This window comes from Cryptomeria japonica, chromosome 4 (assembly GCF_030272615.1).
Source record: "Cryptomeria japonica chromosome 4, Sugi_1.0, whole genome shotgun sequence".
NCBI lineage: Eukaryota > Viridiplantae > Streptophyta > Pinopsida > Cupressales > Cupressaceae > Cryptomeria > Cryptomeria japonica.
In genome coordinates this window covers 596,273,322-596,290,662 of record NC_081408.1, presented here as the reverse complement: position 1 = coordinate 596,290,662, position 17,341 = coordinate 596,273,322, and the positions used below count along the sequence as shown (strand labels likewise).

The 17,341-nt window shown below is 34.5% G+C and overlaps 1 protein-coding gene across 1 annotated transcript; it reads right to left on the bottom strand.

The window, feature by feature from the left end:
* Positions 1-9,455: 9,455 nt before the first annotated feature.
* Positions 9,456-11,924, bottom strand: LOC131042964 (uncharacterized). Its single transcript, XM_057976311.2, has 6 exons — positions 11,576-11,924; positions 11,293-11,467; positions 10,912-11,078; positions 10,190-10,272; positions 9,981-10,107; positions 9,456-9,857 (listed from the first exon to the last, which is right to left on the bottom strand). Exons 1-6 carry the CDS (start codon positions 11,801-11,803, stop codon positions 9,600-9,602), a joined length of 1,038 nt encoding a protein of 345 aa, XP_057832294.1. The 5' UTR covers positions 11,804-11,924; the 3' UTR covers positions 9,456-9,599.
* Between the last annotated feature and the right edge of the window lie 5,417 nt (positions 11,925-17,341).

Here is a 17,341-nt window from a genome sequence, read left to right as displayed (position 1 = left end):
AAAACCCCATGTGAGAAAAAAGTCCCCCCATATGAGAGAAGAAGAGAAGCTAGGAAGCCCCCCTCAATGTGGAATCTGCACCAATGATAGAAGCTCGATGATGTATGAAGAAACTGCTCCATGAATGTTGAACAACATTCCTCCCCTTAGGAAGAAACAAAACCAAAGGTGTATCCATGAAGTCTCCCCAATCATGAAGGGAAGATGTAGGGAAAAAACTCATTATGAATGAAGTCTCTGAAAACTGCTCAAGTGTCCCCATGTCGATGCTGAAAGTAACCCCCTCCAAAGGTGGTGAACTACTCCACACTGCTGAAAAAGGCACTCCAAGATCTAGTGGAGATGAATGTAGAACAATAGCCAAAGACTCGCAGGTCTCCTCTAAGCATAAAGAGAGCTCCTCCAACTGTTGTACATAAGTACCCACAATCATGTCAACCTCAAAAGAACAAACATGTAGAGAATGAACAAGAGGGTCATAGTGTTCCCTCGCAACAATCGAAGAAGAATCATCTTCATCAAATAGAAGATGAATATCATCAATGATGTCTCCCAAATATGCAATGTAGGACTCCATAAACAAACCTGCAATGTCTGTCAAGTAATCATCTCGAGAATATGAAGCTGGAAGACAAGATATATCCTGCTGCACTCAATCACAAGAAGGCAAAACTATCGCACTATCTGCATCATCAGGTGCAATAGGTGATGTGATATCAATAGGAGGAGATGAAACACAAGGCTCAAGAATGGGGTCACATGTGAGAATCCCCACGTTCAAGTACCCAAATTTCTCCTCAAAATCTGAACCATCACAAGAAGTGTGATCATCATGTGAAGAATCATCATATGTGAAATCATTATCATCAACAAAAGTTGAAAAGGAGTATAACCGAGATGGATGATCAACCACCCCAGTCGCAATGATAGCTCTAGTATCCAAGTCTCTAATAAAAACTGACTCAAGTGTGAACTCCACAATTCTCTTAGTTGCCCCATGTGTGATTTGATAGATGGAAAGAAGATTGTTTGTCAAGTCGGGTACACACAACACATCATTGAAGGAGTTATCCCCAATGGCAATAGATCCTTTCCTAATCACATCCATGTATGTATGATTTCCCATGAAAATCTGTGGCATGGTGCAAGGCTCAAATGAAGAGAACATAGACCGTGAAGATGCCATATGATAAGAAGCCCCTGAATCTAGAAGCCATCTCCTTGAATCATGACTTGTAGTAGCACAAAGAGATTTTCCTTTTCTTGTCCCAAAAGAGTGAGTCTTCCCACTTGTAGAAGCCATGAATGCTTGCCCTTTTCCTTTTGATTGTGAGGAAGTGGAAGTTGATGAATCATCCTTCTTGTAAATATTAGGCAAATCAATGTTATGCTTTTTGAGGATGTGTGTGAGCTCATCAATCTTCTTAGAATGGCAAAAATGCTCCTCATGACTAAACTTCTTACAATAGGCACAAGTAGGTCTCTCCCTCTTTGGTGAATTGTCCCTCTTGGAAGAGGATGAATCTCCTTGTTGTGGAGAAGGTGGTTCTTTGTCCTTAGGCTTTGATTGTCATTTCTTCTTGTTTGAGTTGTCCTTTCCTTGATTTCCTTTGTTCCCTTGATTTGCCACTAATGCTTGAGACTTAGAAGCCTGAAGAATGCCCTTGCTTATCAACTTAGTTTGTTCCATCATCAATATTTCAGCGAAAGCATCAAATGTAGGCATTGTGTAGCTTGAATCCATTGTCATCCTATGGGTTTGGAAACTAGAAACAAATGCTGCATATTCTTGTGGAAGCTTGCCCATCAAGTTGAAGATCAATTGAGTATCCTTCTTATCAATGCCACAATCCTTGAGCTATGCCCTCAACTCTTTTTCCTTAGTGACATAATCTTGTATAGTATCAAAGTTCTTGGGATCTAACATGGTGAGATCACTATCAATTTTATATCCCCTAATCTCATCAACTTGACCATACATGTCTTGAAACTTTTGCCAAGCATCCTTGATTACAGTACATTTCTCAATATGAAAAATGAGATCCTTTGATACATACTTTCTTAAGGTACCAATTGCCATGATATTTTTAGTGAGCCAATCCAAGTGACCAATAGGATCAACCTTAGGATCGGTGGGAGAAACAATAGTTACATCAATATAATGAGTTAGTCCTTTTTCCATAAGTTTACTCCATGCATCAATTTTCCAAGTAGCATAATTATGAGGAGTTAAGAGAGGAAACTTAGAAGAACCCATAGCAGAAAAAGGAAGGAACACAAGAGCACAAAAGCACAAGAGACACCCCCCCAAGTTCAATCAATCAAAGTAACCCCCCAAAAATGATGATTTTGGCACTTTATATGTAGTGCATGTACAATAGGCCACTTGCAAACAATGGAAAGGTGGACTTTTGATTTTGTTTTACAATTTCCCCAATAGGCTGAGAACTACAAAGCAAAAGACTAGGAAGATAGATCTATGCAATACAAGTGCCAAATTGGCCAAAAAAGACCATATGCTGAAAGCACAATTTCTACCCAAAATTGTTGCAAACTGATAGCATATTATGAGAGTAGACAAAAACGTATACACTTTAAAAAAAATGGCACCTGAAAAGGAGTTCGTATGAGCCCAAACGAAATCCCAAAAGTTGCAGAAATGAGGATTGGACAGGTATAGTAACCAAAAATTGAGATTTCTACAAAATTTGTCCACCAAAATCAGAAAATAATGCCACCATGAGAAAGTACATGAAATTATAGCCCATTTCAAAAAAAATTGCACCAAAAAAAGAGCAAAAATGAGCAAGATATGGACATTTGAAGTTGAACTCCAAAATAAAAAAGCTCAATGAGAGTGGCTTGCAAAAAATTCAAAAAAATGATGATGTCAGCAACCTGCGGGGTTTAATTTGATGACCGTCTAGTCATCACAAAAACTTAGCCTCCCCACCTACATGGCGTCCGTATAGTACAGACGGATGACGTGGCCTGCTGATTGGACTGCTAAGGTGGCACTGTTGACGTGGCATTTTGGCCTACGTGGTTGTACAACAAGGTGTTCTGTCTCGGGGTTCATGTGGTAGTGGATGTGGCTGACCGTGAGGAGGGGGCTGCCGATGATGAGAGCTGACACCTAAGCTTCAGTGGCAGTCAGTAGCCGGGGCCCGACAGGGAGCCGGTGCCGACGGTGAAGGGGTCGAGGCTGATGGTGAAGGGCTTGGTGCCGGCGGCAGAGTGGTCGAGGCTGGTGGTGAAGAGCCTGGTGCGAGCGGTGGAGGGGCCGGTGCTGACAGGACTATGGGTGTAAGTGCCAACAGAACTGCGGGGGCCAGTGTCCAGGATGGAGGTGCCAGTGGGTGCAGGAGGGTGTCGGAAGGAGCCGAAAGTCAATGAAAGCTGCCAAAAAGGTGGGGGTGATGTAGCACGAGACCTGAAGCAGAGCAAGGAGCTGGAAGGAAGTCGACCTCGGTAGCACGGCGGGTCAGGGCACAGGGAACCAGCCGGGTATGCAAACCTACAAACTATTGCGCCTGATATGGGGGGGTCTGCGAACCCCCCCAAAATTGATTTTTTTGATGATTTTTTAAATTTTTTGTTCTTAAAAAAAAAATCCTAAAATTTTTCGAAAAAAAATAAAATTATGTGGAAATATTTTTATTTTTTTGTAGAAAATATTTAATTTTTTTTTTTTTTCGAAATCCATACAAATATAGCAAAATTGCTGAAAATTTTTCTCTCACCAAAATAGGCAAACTTTATAGTCAAAATTTATGGAAACGGCCACCTCGACGCAATGGCGAAGTCGGATCTAGTCGAGGACACCTACAAAAGATGTTGCTCCTCAAATCTATCTCTTAACGTCACAATAATGCCTCTCAAAGATGAATCAATGATGCTCTAATGGCTCTGACACCATGTGAGATTTTGCCAAGATCAAGAGCTCAATGAAAAGTACAAAATAGAGACAAAATATAGGACAAGAATAAACTATATTCTCATCAATAGATAAAAAAGATTGTTACATACAATGTAGATGAGCCTGCTTATATAGGCAAGGCTATATGGATATGTGAGCGCACAAACATGACATGTGGCTCAATAAGAAACAAGGGTAGGTAGGAAATAGGTGTGGTAGGTAGGAGAAACAATAAAATATTCTACATGAGGTGTATCACCCATTGAAGGTGGAATTATCACTCCACAATAAGTGGATATGATAGAGTAGTAACAAGATCAACACTATAAAAGGTGGAAATTCTCCTACACACACTATCCCAATGTGGCACAAACACCCAAGTGTTTCATACCCAAACTACTATGAAATGTATTTCCTACGTAAACTTAAGTAAGGTGTAATAATATCCAAGATGAATAATTATTTACACCAACATATATATGCTCTTATGTCCTCATTGTGAAGAACGTCGTAGGGTATAGAGGAAAACGCTCCTTTAGGATCATCCTCGACAAATTTGAAAGGATGTTTCTTGAAAATGGGTCAAGCTCTATCCTTGATTTCCATTACTAGCGAGGTAGCAATTCCAGATGCAGAAGCCATTTTGAACTTAAGGTTTTTAAAAACTGATAGCTTGAAACAAATTACTACCTCAATTTGCAACCTGGAACAAATATTTGCTTTAGGATCACTAAAATCATTGTCTAGATTGCCAAATTACTTCGCTCTTCTGCTCTGCACTTATCTCTTGATTACATTGTGAAAAATAAAGCTTTCAAATTTCTTTTTATCCTTTGAAAACCTAATTCTCCATTGTAATAAATGTTGCAACCGTTTACCTTGATTTTCATGGAGTCACTTACCAGAGCATCAAATCTTCACTAAATCTTTCGGATAACATCTACATATATGATTTAAGCCTTCTGCAACCTTTTGAAATCGATTGCAAATCACCAAAGAGGGAGTTCTTAGAATCTGCATGAAAAGTTCCCCCTAAGGGAAAAAGCCCTAGTTACCGGATGAAGATCCTGCACTGGATTCAGGTGCAGATCCATTGTCTTCTTTAAATTCATCTTTTCTGACCCACATCTTCTCATGCTTGTCTCTGATATCCTCTACCTTTGCCTTTCCCTTCTCATTTGATTTGTTCTTGTCTACCAAAGCACTCTTTTTGCTTCTGCAATATTTTGCAATGTGACCAGTTTTATTGCATGCATGACAAACAACATTTTGCATAGGTATGAAGTTCATTTGATTTGGTCTCATCCTGCATTGGTTAGAAATATGTCCAAATATTCCACAAGCATGGCATCTCTTGTTTTGAAAGTTATTCATTATTGCTCTGCACATGTTTGACTTGTGACCAAAATTATTACATATGAAACATTGATCAATAAAGGTAGGTCCATTGTTCATATTATTCATTTCATTATTCATCCTTCTTCTGCATTGATTCGCCATATGACCAAATTTATTGCAAGTAAAGAATCTACCATTGAATTTATGAGAATTAGGTTGTCTTACCGGAGGATTCTTGCTCTTCTTCTGATTTGGTTTTGCATTGCTTTGTCTAGATTCGAAGGATTCTCCTTTCTCAAATCCAAGTCCTCGCGTGTCCTTTCCATGTCTCTGACTTTCTAGCATCTCATCAAACCTTGCTGAGCTAGAATTGAATTTGTCTTTGTATTCATTTGTAGTAGCAAGTTCATCTCTTAGGGAAACAATCTGTCTTTCAATTTCTTGACCATTATTCCTTGATTGCGTCAACTCCAGCTTCAATTGATCATTCTCATAGGTAAGCCTAAAGCATTCATCTGCTCTTTCCTTCAATGATTGAGTCAAATTCTCTTCATTCTTCTTCCGGTCCTCAATCTCCTTAGTTAGCCTCATCGTAATGAATTGTATCTCATTCTTCAATGCAGCATTCACTTTCTCAAGCTTGTCAACTTCATCAGCTTTACCCCGATTTTCCATGATTTGATCTTCTTTCTCCTTCAACTTGTCCATCAATTCCTTCATCTTATCTCTTGAAGTGTCCACTTGTTCCTTCAAGTCATTAATGAAGTCATCAACAACATTCAGGTTTCTCTTCAAGGAACTGATCTCATTTCTTGCTACATCAAGATCCTCAAGTGCCACACTAAGCTGTCTCTAAAAACCAGAATCTATTGATTCAATCTCCCGGACCTTCCTCAAGTGGTTAGGCTTCCTTAGAGGAACTAGGCTTTGATACTAATTGTTGGAATCAGGTATCACTGAGAGGGGGGTGAAGCAGTGATCTACTGATTGATATATTTTCTGACTTAACTTTAAACCACCGGAAGCATAAACATGAAACTGGAATGCAGAAAGACAAAGTAACCAACCACAAAATCATAACATTGAAATTTTTATGTGGAAACCCAAATGGGAAAAACCACGGTGGGATTTGAACCCACAATATTATTCCACTATGACTAGTAGCAAAATAATATTACAAAATGGGGAATGCGCTTGCATTCAGGCACACTACCTAGAGCTTACAACTCATTTACAATAGGGGCTACAACCCTAGAAGGCTCACTGCCTTATTGATTAATTACAATGATGAATTACAACAAATGAACTCCAAAATAGCATCTACAATGCCTGGATGAGTTCTAGTTAAGTGCCAAATACACTGACTATATCACCTCTGTTGTTCTGCCTTGTTCTCTGCCTCAGTTAGCTACTAGATCAAGAATGTGCATGTGAAACTGTTCTACAAAGGATTATTGATCACCACTCACTCGCATACAATCATACCATACATAAAAAAAATCATCTACATCAATCTTACATATCCACAATCACAAATAGATCATTCAGCTTGACCGAATCACCAAAGATAAATGAAGATCACCAAATTGATGATAAAATGTTGTCTCTATGTCGGCCCAATCATCCTATACATGTTTCATGACACCACAATCACCGGAAAGCTTCCGGACCAAACTGCTACGTTCAACCTGAAATACTGGTTAATTGGCTACCAGTTGACATCCACTTCCGGATATCAAGATCCGTGATTACCGAATGGGAATATCATGAAGAGTTGCCATCAATGACAACCCTAAACAATTAATCAAGCATTAGAAGCCACTGGATGAGTGTCAATTGCCAACAGAGTGAACATGCAGAATTAAGGAAGAATATTTTCTTGCACTCTATTAAGAGGTGGCATGATTATGCAACTTCACGACTCTAACATTATTTTGGCTTGCATTAAAATGATTGGGCACAAGGTAGAGCCAATCAATAGAGAAATATAACATAAAGTAACTAGGGAAATTGTTGTTTTAGGGTTTTTGGATGAGAAAAATGATAACCATAATAGGAAAGCTTAAACCATAACAACTACAACAATGCTCTTCAATAGAAGGATCCAAAATTGTTCATCCTATACAACATACAACATTTGACATTAATGATAATAATTTCAGAGACAACACCAATCTTTGATATCAATGACAATAATTGCAACACTTAGCATTTCAATTATGAGAAATTTCTATTTCATTGCAGAATATGCTATAAAATTGAACACGACTACAAAATGTTTTAACACCAAAGTTAAATCAAATCATCCCACCACATGGTGAAATGAAGTTTCTCCTCATCATTACATCTTTGAGAGGTTTACAAGTGAGCATGAGACTTTACATGAGTTTAAGCACTTGGAAAATAATTCGTCACAACAAAATTCTTCTTAAATTGATGTTTGAAATTGGTTAATAACTATTCATAAATAAGTATAAGAAAAGCTTTGCTACTTCTAGTCTACCCATCCTACCAAAAAACACATAAGGAAGAAAGTAGAAATGATAGAAACAAAGTGGTGAAAAAGAAAAAAGACTTTCCAGCAAAGACAATGACATCTTCTATAATATGCACCTACATTCTCATTCAAAAAATAGAGATATCTTCAATTTTAATTAAATTGTGCACCTCTATTCACGGGTAGCAAAGACAATTATTTATGGCTAGCAAAGACAATGACATCTTCTATAATATGCACCTACATTCTCATTCTAAAAATAGAGATATCTTCAATTTTAATTAAATTGCGCACCTCTATTTATGGGTATGATATATTGTGTTTATTTTAGTCCCTCCATCTTGTAGCAGCCTTAATCATGCTATTTTATCCATATTATTATGGGTATAACCCCTAAAGACCAAATTTCTTGATAAATTTTTTTTATCTTATTCTATAAAATTAGTTTAGGCATTACTTTAAAAATTGGATTTCTATGAATGAAAATATTGTTTTAAGTAGGCAAATTCTCTAGCAAACATGCTTCAATTGGATTCTGGAAAATGATAAAGAATTGTATTTAACACCCATATTGATGAATGACAAGATACTTCAATGCCAAAAAAATAAAATAACGAGGGACATGAACTTTGTTGATTTATTGAGTAAGATAAATTACTTCTTTCTTCTAGGATGTTGGTTTTGGAGCTTTTGATATTGTCTAACTGATTAAAAAAGTCTCAATTACTAAACAAAAAAATAGAATCATTGCCACTTGTCTCTAAATATATGAAACTGTTACATGTTTAATGAGAGTAAAAGATTGCAGCATTATTCAGCTCCATGTCCTTCTTGACAACTAATAAACATGCAAGACAATTATGTGATATCTTTGCGCTTTATTTTATGCATATATTTTTTAGAATATAAATATACTAGTATAATTATAATATTGAAAAACCCACCCTCTAATTTAAATATATATTAAACATTTTTTTAATTCAATGATTATATTTTGAAATTATTAAGAAAATATTAAAATAAGATACATTAATATAAAACAAAATATTCACATAAAAAATAACATAAAAGAATATATATATATATATATATATATATATATATATATATATATATATATATATATATATATATATATATCAAATGCAATATAGGGAGCTATTCCCATTAATGATAGCACTTACTTTATATATATATATATATAAAATAATTTTATATAAATTATGATGGTCTGTCCAATTTTTTTCTTTTGGTTACAATCTTTTTAAAAGTTCGTTGCAGTGGACAAAGAGGGCGTAGTGGTTGTGGCGCAGCACAATTCTCTTCCCACCCTGGGTATCATCCTAGGTGTGGGTTGATACGAAGTTGCTTGCAGATTTTGATTTTTGTTTAGTTTTTGCTGGAAATTTGCATCAATATGTAGTGTTGATAATTTTAGACTTCTGGTGTAGATAGGGTGTTTATCAAGTTTATGTTGAACTCCGATTATTGGTGGATTTTATGATGGTTATATCCAAAAATCGTAGGCCCAGAAGGGCAATCAAACTGTTAATTTTATTTTTTTTGTATTTCTGCAAACTTCCATTTAATATTAATCTTTTTGGCTTGGTCGTTTGCTGATAAAAAAAAATCTCTGTTTTGATCTCGATAGGATCTTAGGAGATATTTCTTCTTATTCAGGGCTAAAAATACCAATTCCTCTAATTCAAATAAAAGATAATATTAGAAACTTATATAGCACACAGAAAGTTTCATTCTCCTATACAAATTTTCCAGTGTGATAGAAAGCTTTCCGGAAAGTTCTGATCACATTTCCAGATGAGAAAAACACACTGTTCTTTCTTATTAGTCGGCTTTGAATTGAACAAGAGCTTTTCCTGTATTTCCCCCAGTAAACAGAGAATTGAATGCTTCCAAGAAGTTCTCTATTCCCTGTGTCACATCTTCTCTGAATTTGATTTTACCTTGTTGCATATACCCTCCCACCTCCTTTGCAAATTCCTCCATACGATGGAAATGCTGATGTACAAGGAAGCCTTGCATTTTCGCACATTTTCCTGTCAAGGTAAAAATGTTTCTCACTCCATAACTTTCCTTCCAATCCTGCAATGAGATTTATCCATGGCATTAGCATTCTCATTCTCCATAGAGCATGGATTAGTACTCTCCATAGACTGCTTTCTAATCTACTACAAATCACAGAAATAAGTTATAAGTTTTCCTTACTTGGTTATATTGAGAGATCATTCCACATAGAGGGATCCTAGCATTCATATTGATGTGGTTGAGAACAGCCTCTAGCATTTGCCCTCCCACATTTTCAAAGTAAATGTCTATTCCTCTTGGAAAGTACCTAATCAGGAGTCACAAGTCATTCAAGGAAAGAGGAATAAAATCTACCTATGCATCGTGTCTACTTTACTTATTTAACTTACTTGGACAGTGTTGCATCCAAATCTGTCTCTGTCTTGTAATTGAAGGCATCATCAAATCCAAATTCTTCTTTCAACATCTTCACCTGTCAATAGAATACAATTGGTAAATCCAATGGATATACTTTATAGGTTAGGGTGGTTTGGAGTTAGAAAGCCTGAATGAAATGTTAGAATTGGAGTTAAGAGCAAGCACTTTCTTATAGAAGTGTGGTAAACATGGCATTCAACCTATCTATAGCATTCATTCTTCATTAGAACCAAAAAGTTAAGATGATAAAACTTTTAATATCACAAAAGTACTATCAGCCTTCAACTGAGGCATGTGAAGATTAGAGTCAAAGTTAGATGGAAACCAGAACACTGGTAGATGAAGCCATCCATAACCAAATTAAACCAAAAAAAAAAATCAAATTTGCACATGATATAGCAGCTACACCACATTTGCTTTGAAGCTTCTGAATTACAAAGATATAGGCAAAATATACCAAAATTATTTTAGTATATCTGAAAATCTCAAATTATAAGCATCAAACAGATCTTGGAAGGACTTTTAAAATTATACTATTTCAAACAGGCTAAGAATTATTGCAGTTGTTTGTGGATTTGATTGTCAGCATTATTGTAGTAGTAAAAATTTTTCATCAGCATTTTGGATGACAATCTGTAATCCATCATAAGACGAAAAAATTAAGAAAGAATCACAAAAGAACAGTAAAAATCACCTTTTGATCAGTACCAACACTACCAACAACACGACACCCTTTGATTTTAGCCAACTGTCCCACTATAAGTCCCGTTGCCCCTGCTGCAGCAGAAACTAGCACCTCATCTCCAGGTTTAGGCTCTCCAATTAGCAGTAAACCCACCCAAGCAGTCAACCCTATCATGCCTGTTCAGTTCCACAAAAAAAACCTTCAATCCCAATGATAGTTGGAAATATGTTGTGTATTTTCTATGTTGTATAATCGGACAAAGGCTATTGCCTTTTCAGTAAAGACTATTGTTCTTGTTTGATAAATTTTTACTTCTTTATTGAATTTCTTTTTCAAATTATCTTTTAACAGAACTAAAAACATTACTTCAATGAAACAGTAGATGAGTACCGAGAGGCCCCAAATAATCAGAAGGTTTAGCCAGATTGGTGTCAATTTTTCTTAATTTTGATCCTCCTACTATGCTGTAGTCAGACACTTCATACACCCCAGTGACCACATCACCCACTTTAAACTCAGGATTGGCCGAAAGAACTACTTTTCCAACCATGAGTGCAGTGATGGTCTGTAAAAAACACAGTAAATTGTACAGTATTGATATTTAAAACTTCAAAACAATTGCATAAAACATTGAAATCAATCAGATAAGGCCAAGAACTCAGAAGCAGAAAACCTGATCTAATTTGAAGCTGTCCATATAGAGTGCCGTGTTGGGTTCTTTCATAAGCCATCTGAGATATGGATCCACTGAGGCCCACGTATTCTTCACAACAACTTCCCCTTCTTTACATGCATTTAAGTTCAGTTGGGTTTCTCTGATTTTCAGATTGTCCTCTGTGACAGGCCCTTCACTGGAATAGGAAAGTAGTACCACTTCTCTGTTTCTCACCACTTGATCCATCCTTCCTTTACTTCTTCCCTCTGCACATGCCTCTGCATTTTAAGAGGGGAGAGAAGATAACACAAACGGGAGGTTGGTCTAGGTTTAGCCACGTAGTTTTTTTTGGAAAAGTGGATTGCATGTTAAGGTGGGAGGCCGTTTGTAGCATATATTCAAATAAGGTTTTGTATTTGGGAAGGTGTAATGTCATTATGTTGAGAGTTATGCTGAGAGGCATCTACAATGACATTAAAATGTCTGTAAACAAAAATTCATTTTTGAAACAATTTGACATGCAAATGACGGGTAAATGCATGGAATATGTCATGTTTCAGTTTTTGTGGATGTGTTATTTTACGTCACTTGTCTCCAACTAGATTCACAACTTTTTGTATGAATTGTATTCTTGGTGTTTAGTATTTTAGAAGAACATTTATTTTACAACAGTTCTTTTCTATTAGAAGATATCTGTCGGCATACTTTACATATATATTTTTAATAAAAGTATACTAGTAAATATGTGGTTGGATGTTCAAGTTCTGATGAGATTCAAAGATTTTTTTTGAGATCTTCATTCTGATACAGTGTATGTTGGTTCAAATTTGCTTTTTGTTTAGACTGCTGTTATGTTCAGGGTTGTGCATTCAGTTGTTTGTAAGGGTTGAAAATTGCTATTTATACTTGTTGATATGTAATTTGGGGCTGGTTCATCTCCTCTTTTTTAATTTGGCAACACTATTTGTTGCTCTTATTTCTGTAACATATTATCCAAGTAATTATGTCTATAATAAATGACATAATATTGCATGAAATAAGGTTTATGCTTCTATTTATTCATCATTGTATATATATTCTTAGACGTCTAGTTCTATCATATTGATTTACATACACTAATTACATTTATCGCATTTGTCTTATTATCACATGTATATATGTACCTACTTTCATTTAGCTGTTTGCCTCCTGGATCTAACCATTGTTCTGTCCCAAGACAAGTTTATGAATGCAAGGACAACTTCATGGTTGCAAACTTGTCCCTTTCCAATTCAAAATTTAAATTTAGTTGATTTGCCTCCTTTACCCTTCTACCTTGAGTTGAATAAACATACTTTTAGTACAATTTCATATTACATTTTTTGTATTTAAATGCATTCATTGAATACATTCTAATCATCTCTTGGCCTAGAAATCAAGAGTTCGATAATCCTACAAAACAATCTATAGCAACACATTTCAATTTGATGCAATAAGAAAGAGTTCATAATTTACATCTTAGGTGATTCCTTTTTTATTTTTTAAATATTTTTTCAAAGGGTTGGTCAAGACAAAGTGCCTTTGCAACTAGGGTTATATGACAACCTAATAAGCTATATTTTAATTAACTTATATTAAAATATAGCTTGTTATACAACCTTTAAAATTTTAACTCTAAATCACTCCTAATCAAAAGGTAAGTTAGCTTAGTCTAACTAAGAAATAGGTGGCACCTAACTACCACTAATCAAGGACTGATGATGCCATGATGGTGTCAAGAGGTGTCACAATCAAACCAACAATTCCATGCCTAGCTTTAAAAATGACAAATCAAAACCTCGTGGGAATGAATGTAGAATAAGATCCAAAAATAAAGACAAACCTTCCAAATGCTACTCAATGATGTATAAACCAATACCAAATTGTGACAAATATTGATAAAATGAATGAGGTACCATGCAAGATTCAAGTATAGGAACCACAAATGTATGGTTCTCACGATGTGTGTGACAAATATATTGATGAAAAATTGGTACTCTACAAAGGATGTCAACATGACTAATGATCAAGTCAAATATGTCAATCATGAATATATACAAAATCTATCACTATAGAAATAGATGTAGGCAACCTAATGACATCTAAATATGATGATGCAACTCTATGGGAGCTAACATCAAAGAGGACATAAATCTCCTCAATAGTGCTTTCCAGGTTTGTAAGATGAGGGTCACAAAATAATCTTGATATATCTATCAAGTACTCCCCCCAGTAAGCTATTTATAGAAGACAATGCCTATGATCTTACTGCACTAAAGCGCCAAAAATGTCATTTGAAGAAATAAAATTTGAACCTGAGTAGGAGATAGTGGAGTTGAGATTTGAATATAAATAATCTCTATTATTTCCTACAATTAGAGCTAATAGTTTTGCATTAAGAGGGATGCCTTTCTATAAAGTGTTGAAGACTTTTTGGCTACAATATACAATTTTGCATTGTGTAGTTTTGTAAATTTAAAGAAATGACTAAAAACCATGACTTTTATTTGTTGTATGGATATTGAGAAATTAAATGGTATTAAATACGAGGTATGAAAGTTGAAGATGGAAGATGTCCTTGAAGAAATAAATAAGTGATTTTCTATTTCATAAGAAATGAAGCCCTCTAAAATGTCTCACGAAGATAGACAAGGAGACATGAAGAACCACACAAATTTCTATCTTATATATATTTTTCCTCTTGAATATTTTCTAGGGAGACAACTGCATACAATTTGTAGAAGAGGATAGGTGGTATCTATCAAGATAAAAGTCTTAGTAATAGATTATGTCTCAAATGATAGTTATATCATTGAAAATAGAAAAATAGTGATTCTATTGCAAACTATTTGAACATTTTTAATGTAAATTTAAGTTATCTTACTCTTATATATGTTAAGTTGAAAGGAGATTGGTGCATCTTATTAATTTTCTATTTACTTGATACGTGAGAAAATCTAATTGTTATCATTAGTGGTAGTGGTGTAGGAAAAAAATGGAAAATCTTATAGCTACTCTACTTTAAAAGAAAATGAAAAGAAAATGAAAAGAAAATCTATGAATTAAGGATTGGAAGATTCTTTGCATGTATGGGTAAGGTCCAAAGAAAAATCAAGGCCTAAAGGGGATATGAAAAAAAACATATTAAAGTCTAAAGAAATTTCTATTATTCTTGTGAAAAGTAGTAAGGAGGACATGTGAAGAAGAAATGCAAAATTGAAAAAAACTGGGTTTAGATTCTTCCAATAATGCTATATTTATTATTGCTAACACTATAAGTGATGATGCTTACTTATTGACTTAGGTTGTTCCTACCATATGACTCATTATAGGGAGTGGTTTTATACATATATAGCTTATGGTTGAGGATTTTTTTTCTTATAAACGATAGTACCAAGTGTATTGTTGGTAAAGGAAAGGTACAATTGTATTCCAATGATAAACTTCGATCATTTTTTTATATTCTAAATCTTTAGAAATTTACTTTTATATCCAACTTAAATGATTTTGGCATACATGTAATATTTGGCAAGTCTAATTATAGGTTCGTAAAAGGGAACTTGGTGGTTTCTCAAGGATCTTAGATTAGGACTCTATTTAGGTTGAATGCCTCCACATTTTGTATTTTTGTTAATATAATTGGCACTAAAAATGCATGTATATTGTAGGACCAATGTTTGAGTCACATAAATAAAAAATCCTTCAAGACCATTGTTAAAAATATTGGTTGATAACTTTTTTAATTATTCTATTGGTAACTATGATTTCTATAAGAATTGTGTTTAGAAAATAGAATAGATCTTCATTTCGTATTAGAAGCAATAGAGCTAAGTGATTATTAGAAATAATTAATTTGAATATGTTTGGTCTAGCGGATGTTGGTTCTATTGGTAAATTTTATTATTATGTTAGATTACACTTGGATTTGTTAGATTACACTTGGATTTGTTTTATACATTCAAAATACAAATCTTTTACTAATTTTAATTAATGTAAAGCCTTAGTAAAAAAGAAAAGATTATGAGATAAGGGTGTTGAGATTTGACAATGGTGGGAATATTGTTCTAGGGAATTCACCTAATCTTATAAGCTTGTAGGTATTTTTTTGTAGAAGAGCATAACTTAAACTCCCCAAGAAAATATGGTAGTAGATTGGATGAATGAAACCTTGAGGAAAATAGGTGGATGTATACTAATGGTACACAACTATATTAGTGCCTTAAGGTAGAGGTTGTAAGTACTACTTGTTAATTTATTAATCAATCTCCTTGTTTGAATCTTGTTGATAAAACTCCTTATGAAGGGTCAAAAGGTAAAAGGAATTCAGTTTCATATTTAAGGATATCTAGTTGTGAGTATTTTATTAATTTTCCTATAGATCCAAAATCTTAGAAATGTGACTTTATTGATTACACTGAAAATATTAAAATAATAAGCTTTGGAATCCTCCAAATTTGTGAATATTAATTTTTCAAGAGATGTGAGTTTTGGGGAGTTTAAGGTTTTTTAGGTGAATAAAAATCAAAAGAAATAAAAAGTTAAGTAGTGCACATTATATAAAAAATAGAAAAGTAGTAAGATGCACATGTGGAAGAACAAGTAGAATGATTAGGAGGAAGGAGAAGAATAACAAGGGTTACTTGAGAGTTTATATGATGATCTATAGGATGCACACACATAATAAAATATAGATCCCATTAATCCTACCATGAAGAGGTCCACAAGATAAAGAAATCACAAGTATAGTCCACCAAATTTTTGTTGCATATTTACTTTATTGAGTATCAATAATGAATATATATATTTCAAGAAGACTCCCAGTTTATAAGAAAGCGACTGTTTGATGAAAACCATGCTAGAGGAGATGATGACCTTGGATAATTGTGAAACTTCAGATATTTTTATTTCTATTAAGGGAAAAAATCATATTAGTTACAAGTAGGTGTAAAAGAATAAATTTGATGTAAATGGTCAATTAGAGTAGTACAAGGCTAAATTAGTGATGAAGAGCTACACCTAGAGAGAGGGGGGTTGCTTTTGGTGAAAATTTTACTTCTATTGACAACTTATCTTCTATATTTCTTTATATATTGCTATGACTAATGATTTTGAGATTGAGAAAATGGATGCCAAACTACTTTATTTAATAGAGATCTAGAGGATATGCAACAACCTAATGGGTTTACTATAAAAAAATGAATAGTTGGCTTGTAGGTTGAAATAGTTATTGAATGGTCTAAAATAGTCACCTAAGATGTAACACAATAAGTTTGATTCTTTTTAATTAAAATTGGATTTCATTAGGAGTGAGAAAGATCATTGTGCTTATATTAAGATTGTGGATGATCATATACTAATTATCATCTTGTATTTGAATGATACATGCCACAAATTGGTAAAAACAAGATGTTGATAAAGTTTTCAAAATTTATCTTTCTAGAAAATTTGACATAAGAGTTGTGGGGGCCACAAAGTTGTTGGCAATTGACACTCATCTGGTGGATATTGATGCTTGATTAATGGTTTAGGGTTCTCATTGATGGCAACTCTCCTTGTAAATCCTATCCGATAATCATGGATTTTGATATTTGGAAGTTATTGGGATCTGGTGACAGACTACCAATATTTTAGGATAAGCAGTGCAGTTTTGGTCCTGAAGCTTTCCAGTGATTGCGGTGGTAAGATTCGTGTATGGGGTGATAGGGGGTGGTTGCAAGAAGTTGATTCCCACTTTTGGGCAAACAGTGGAAGTGTTTTCTTTGTTTT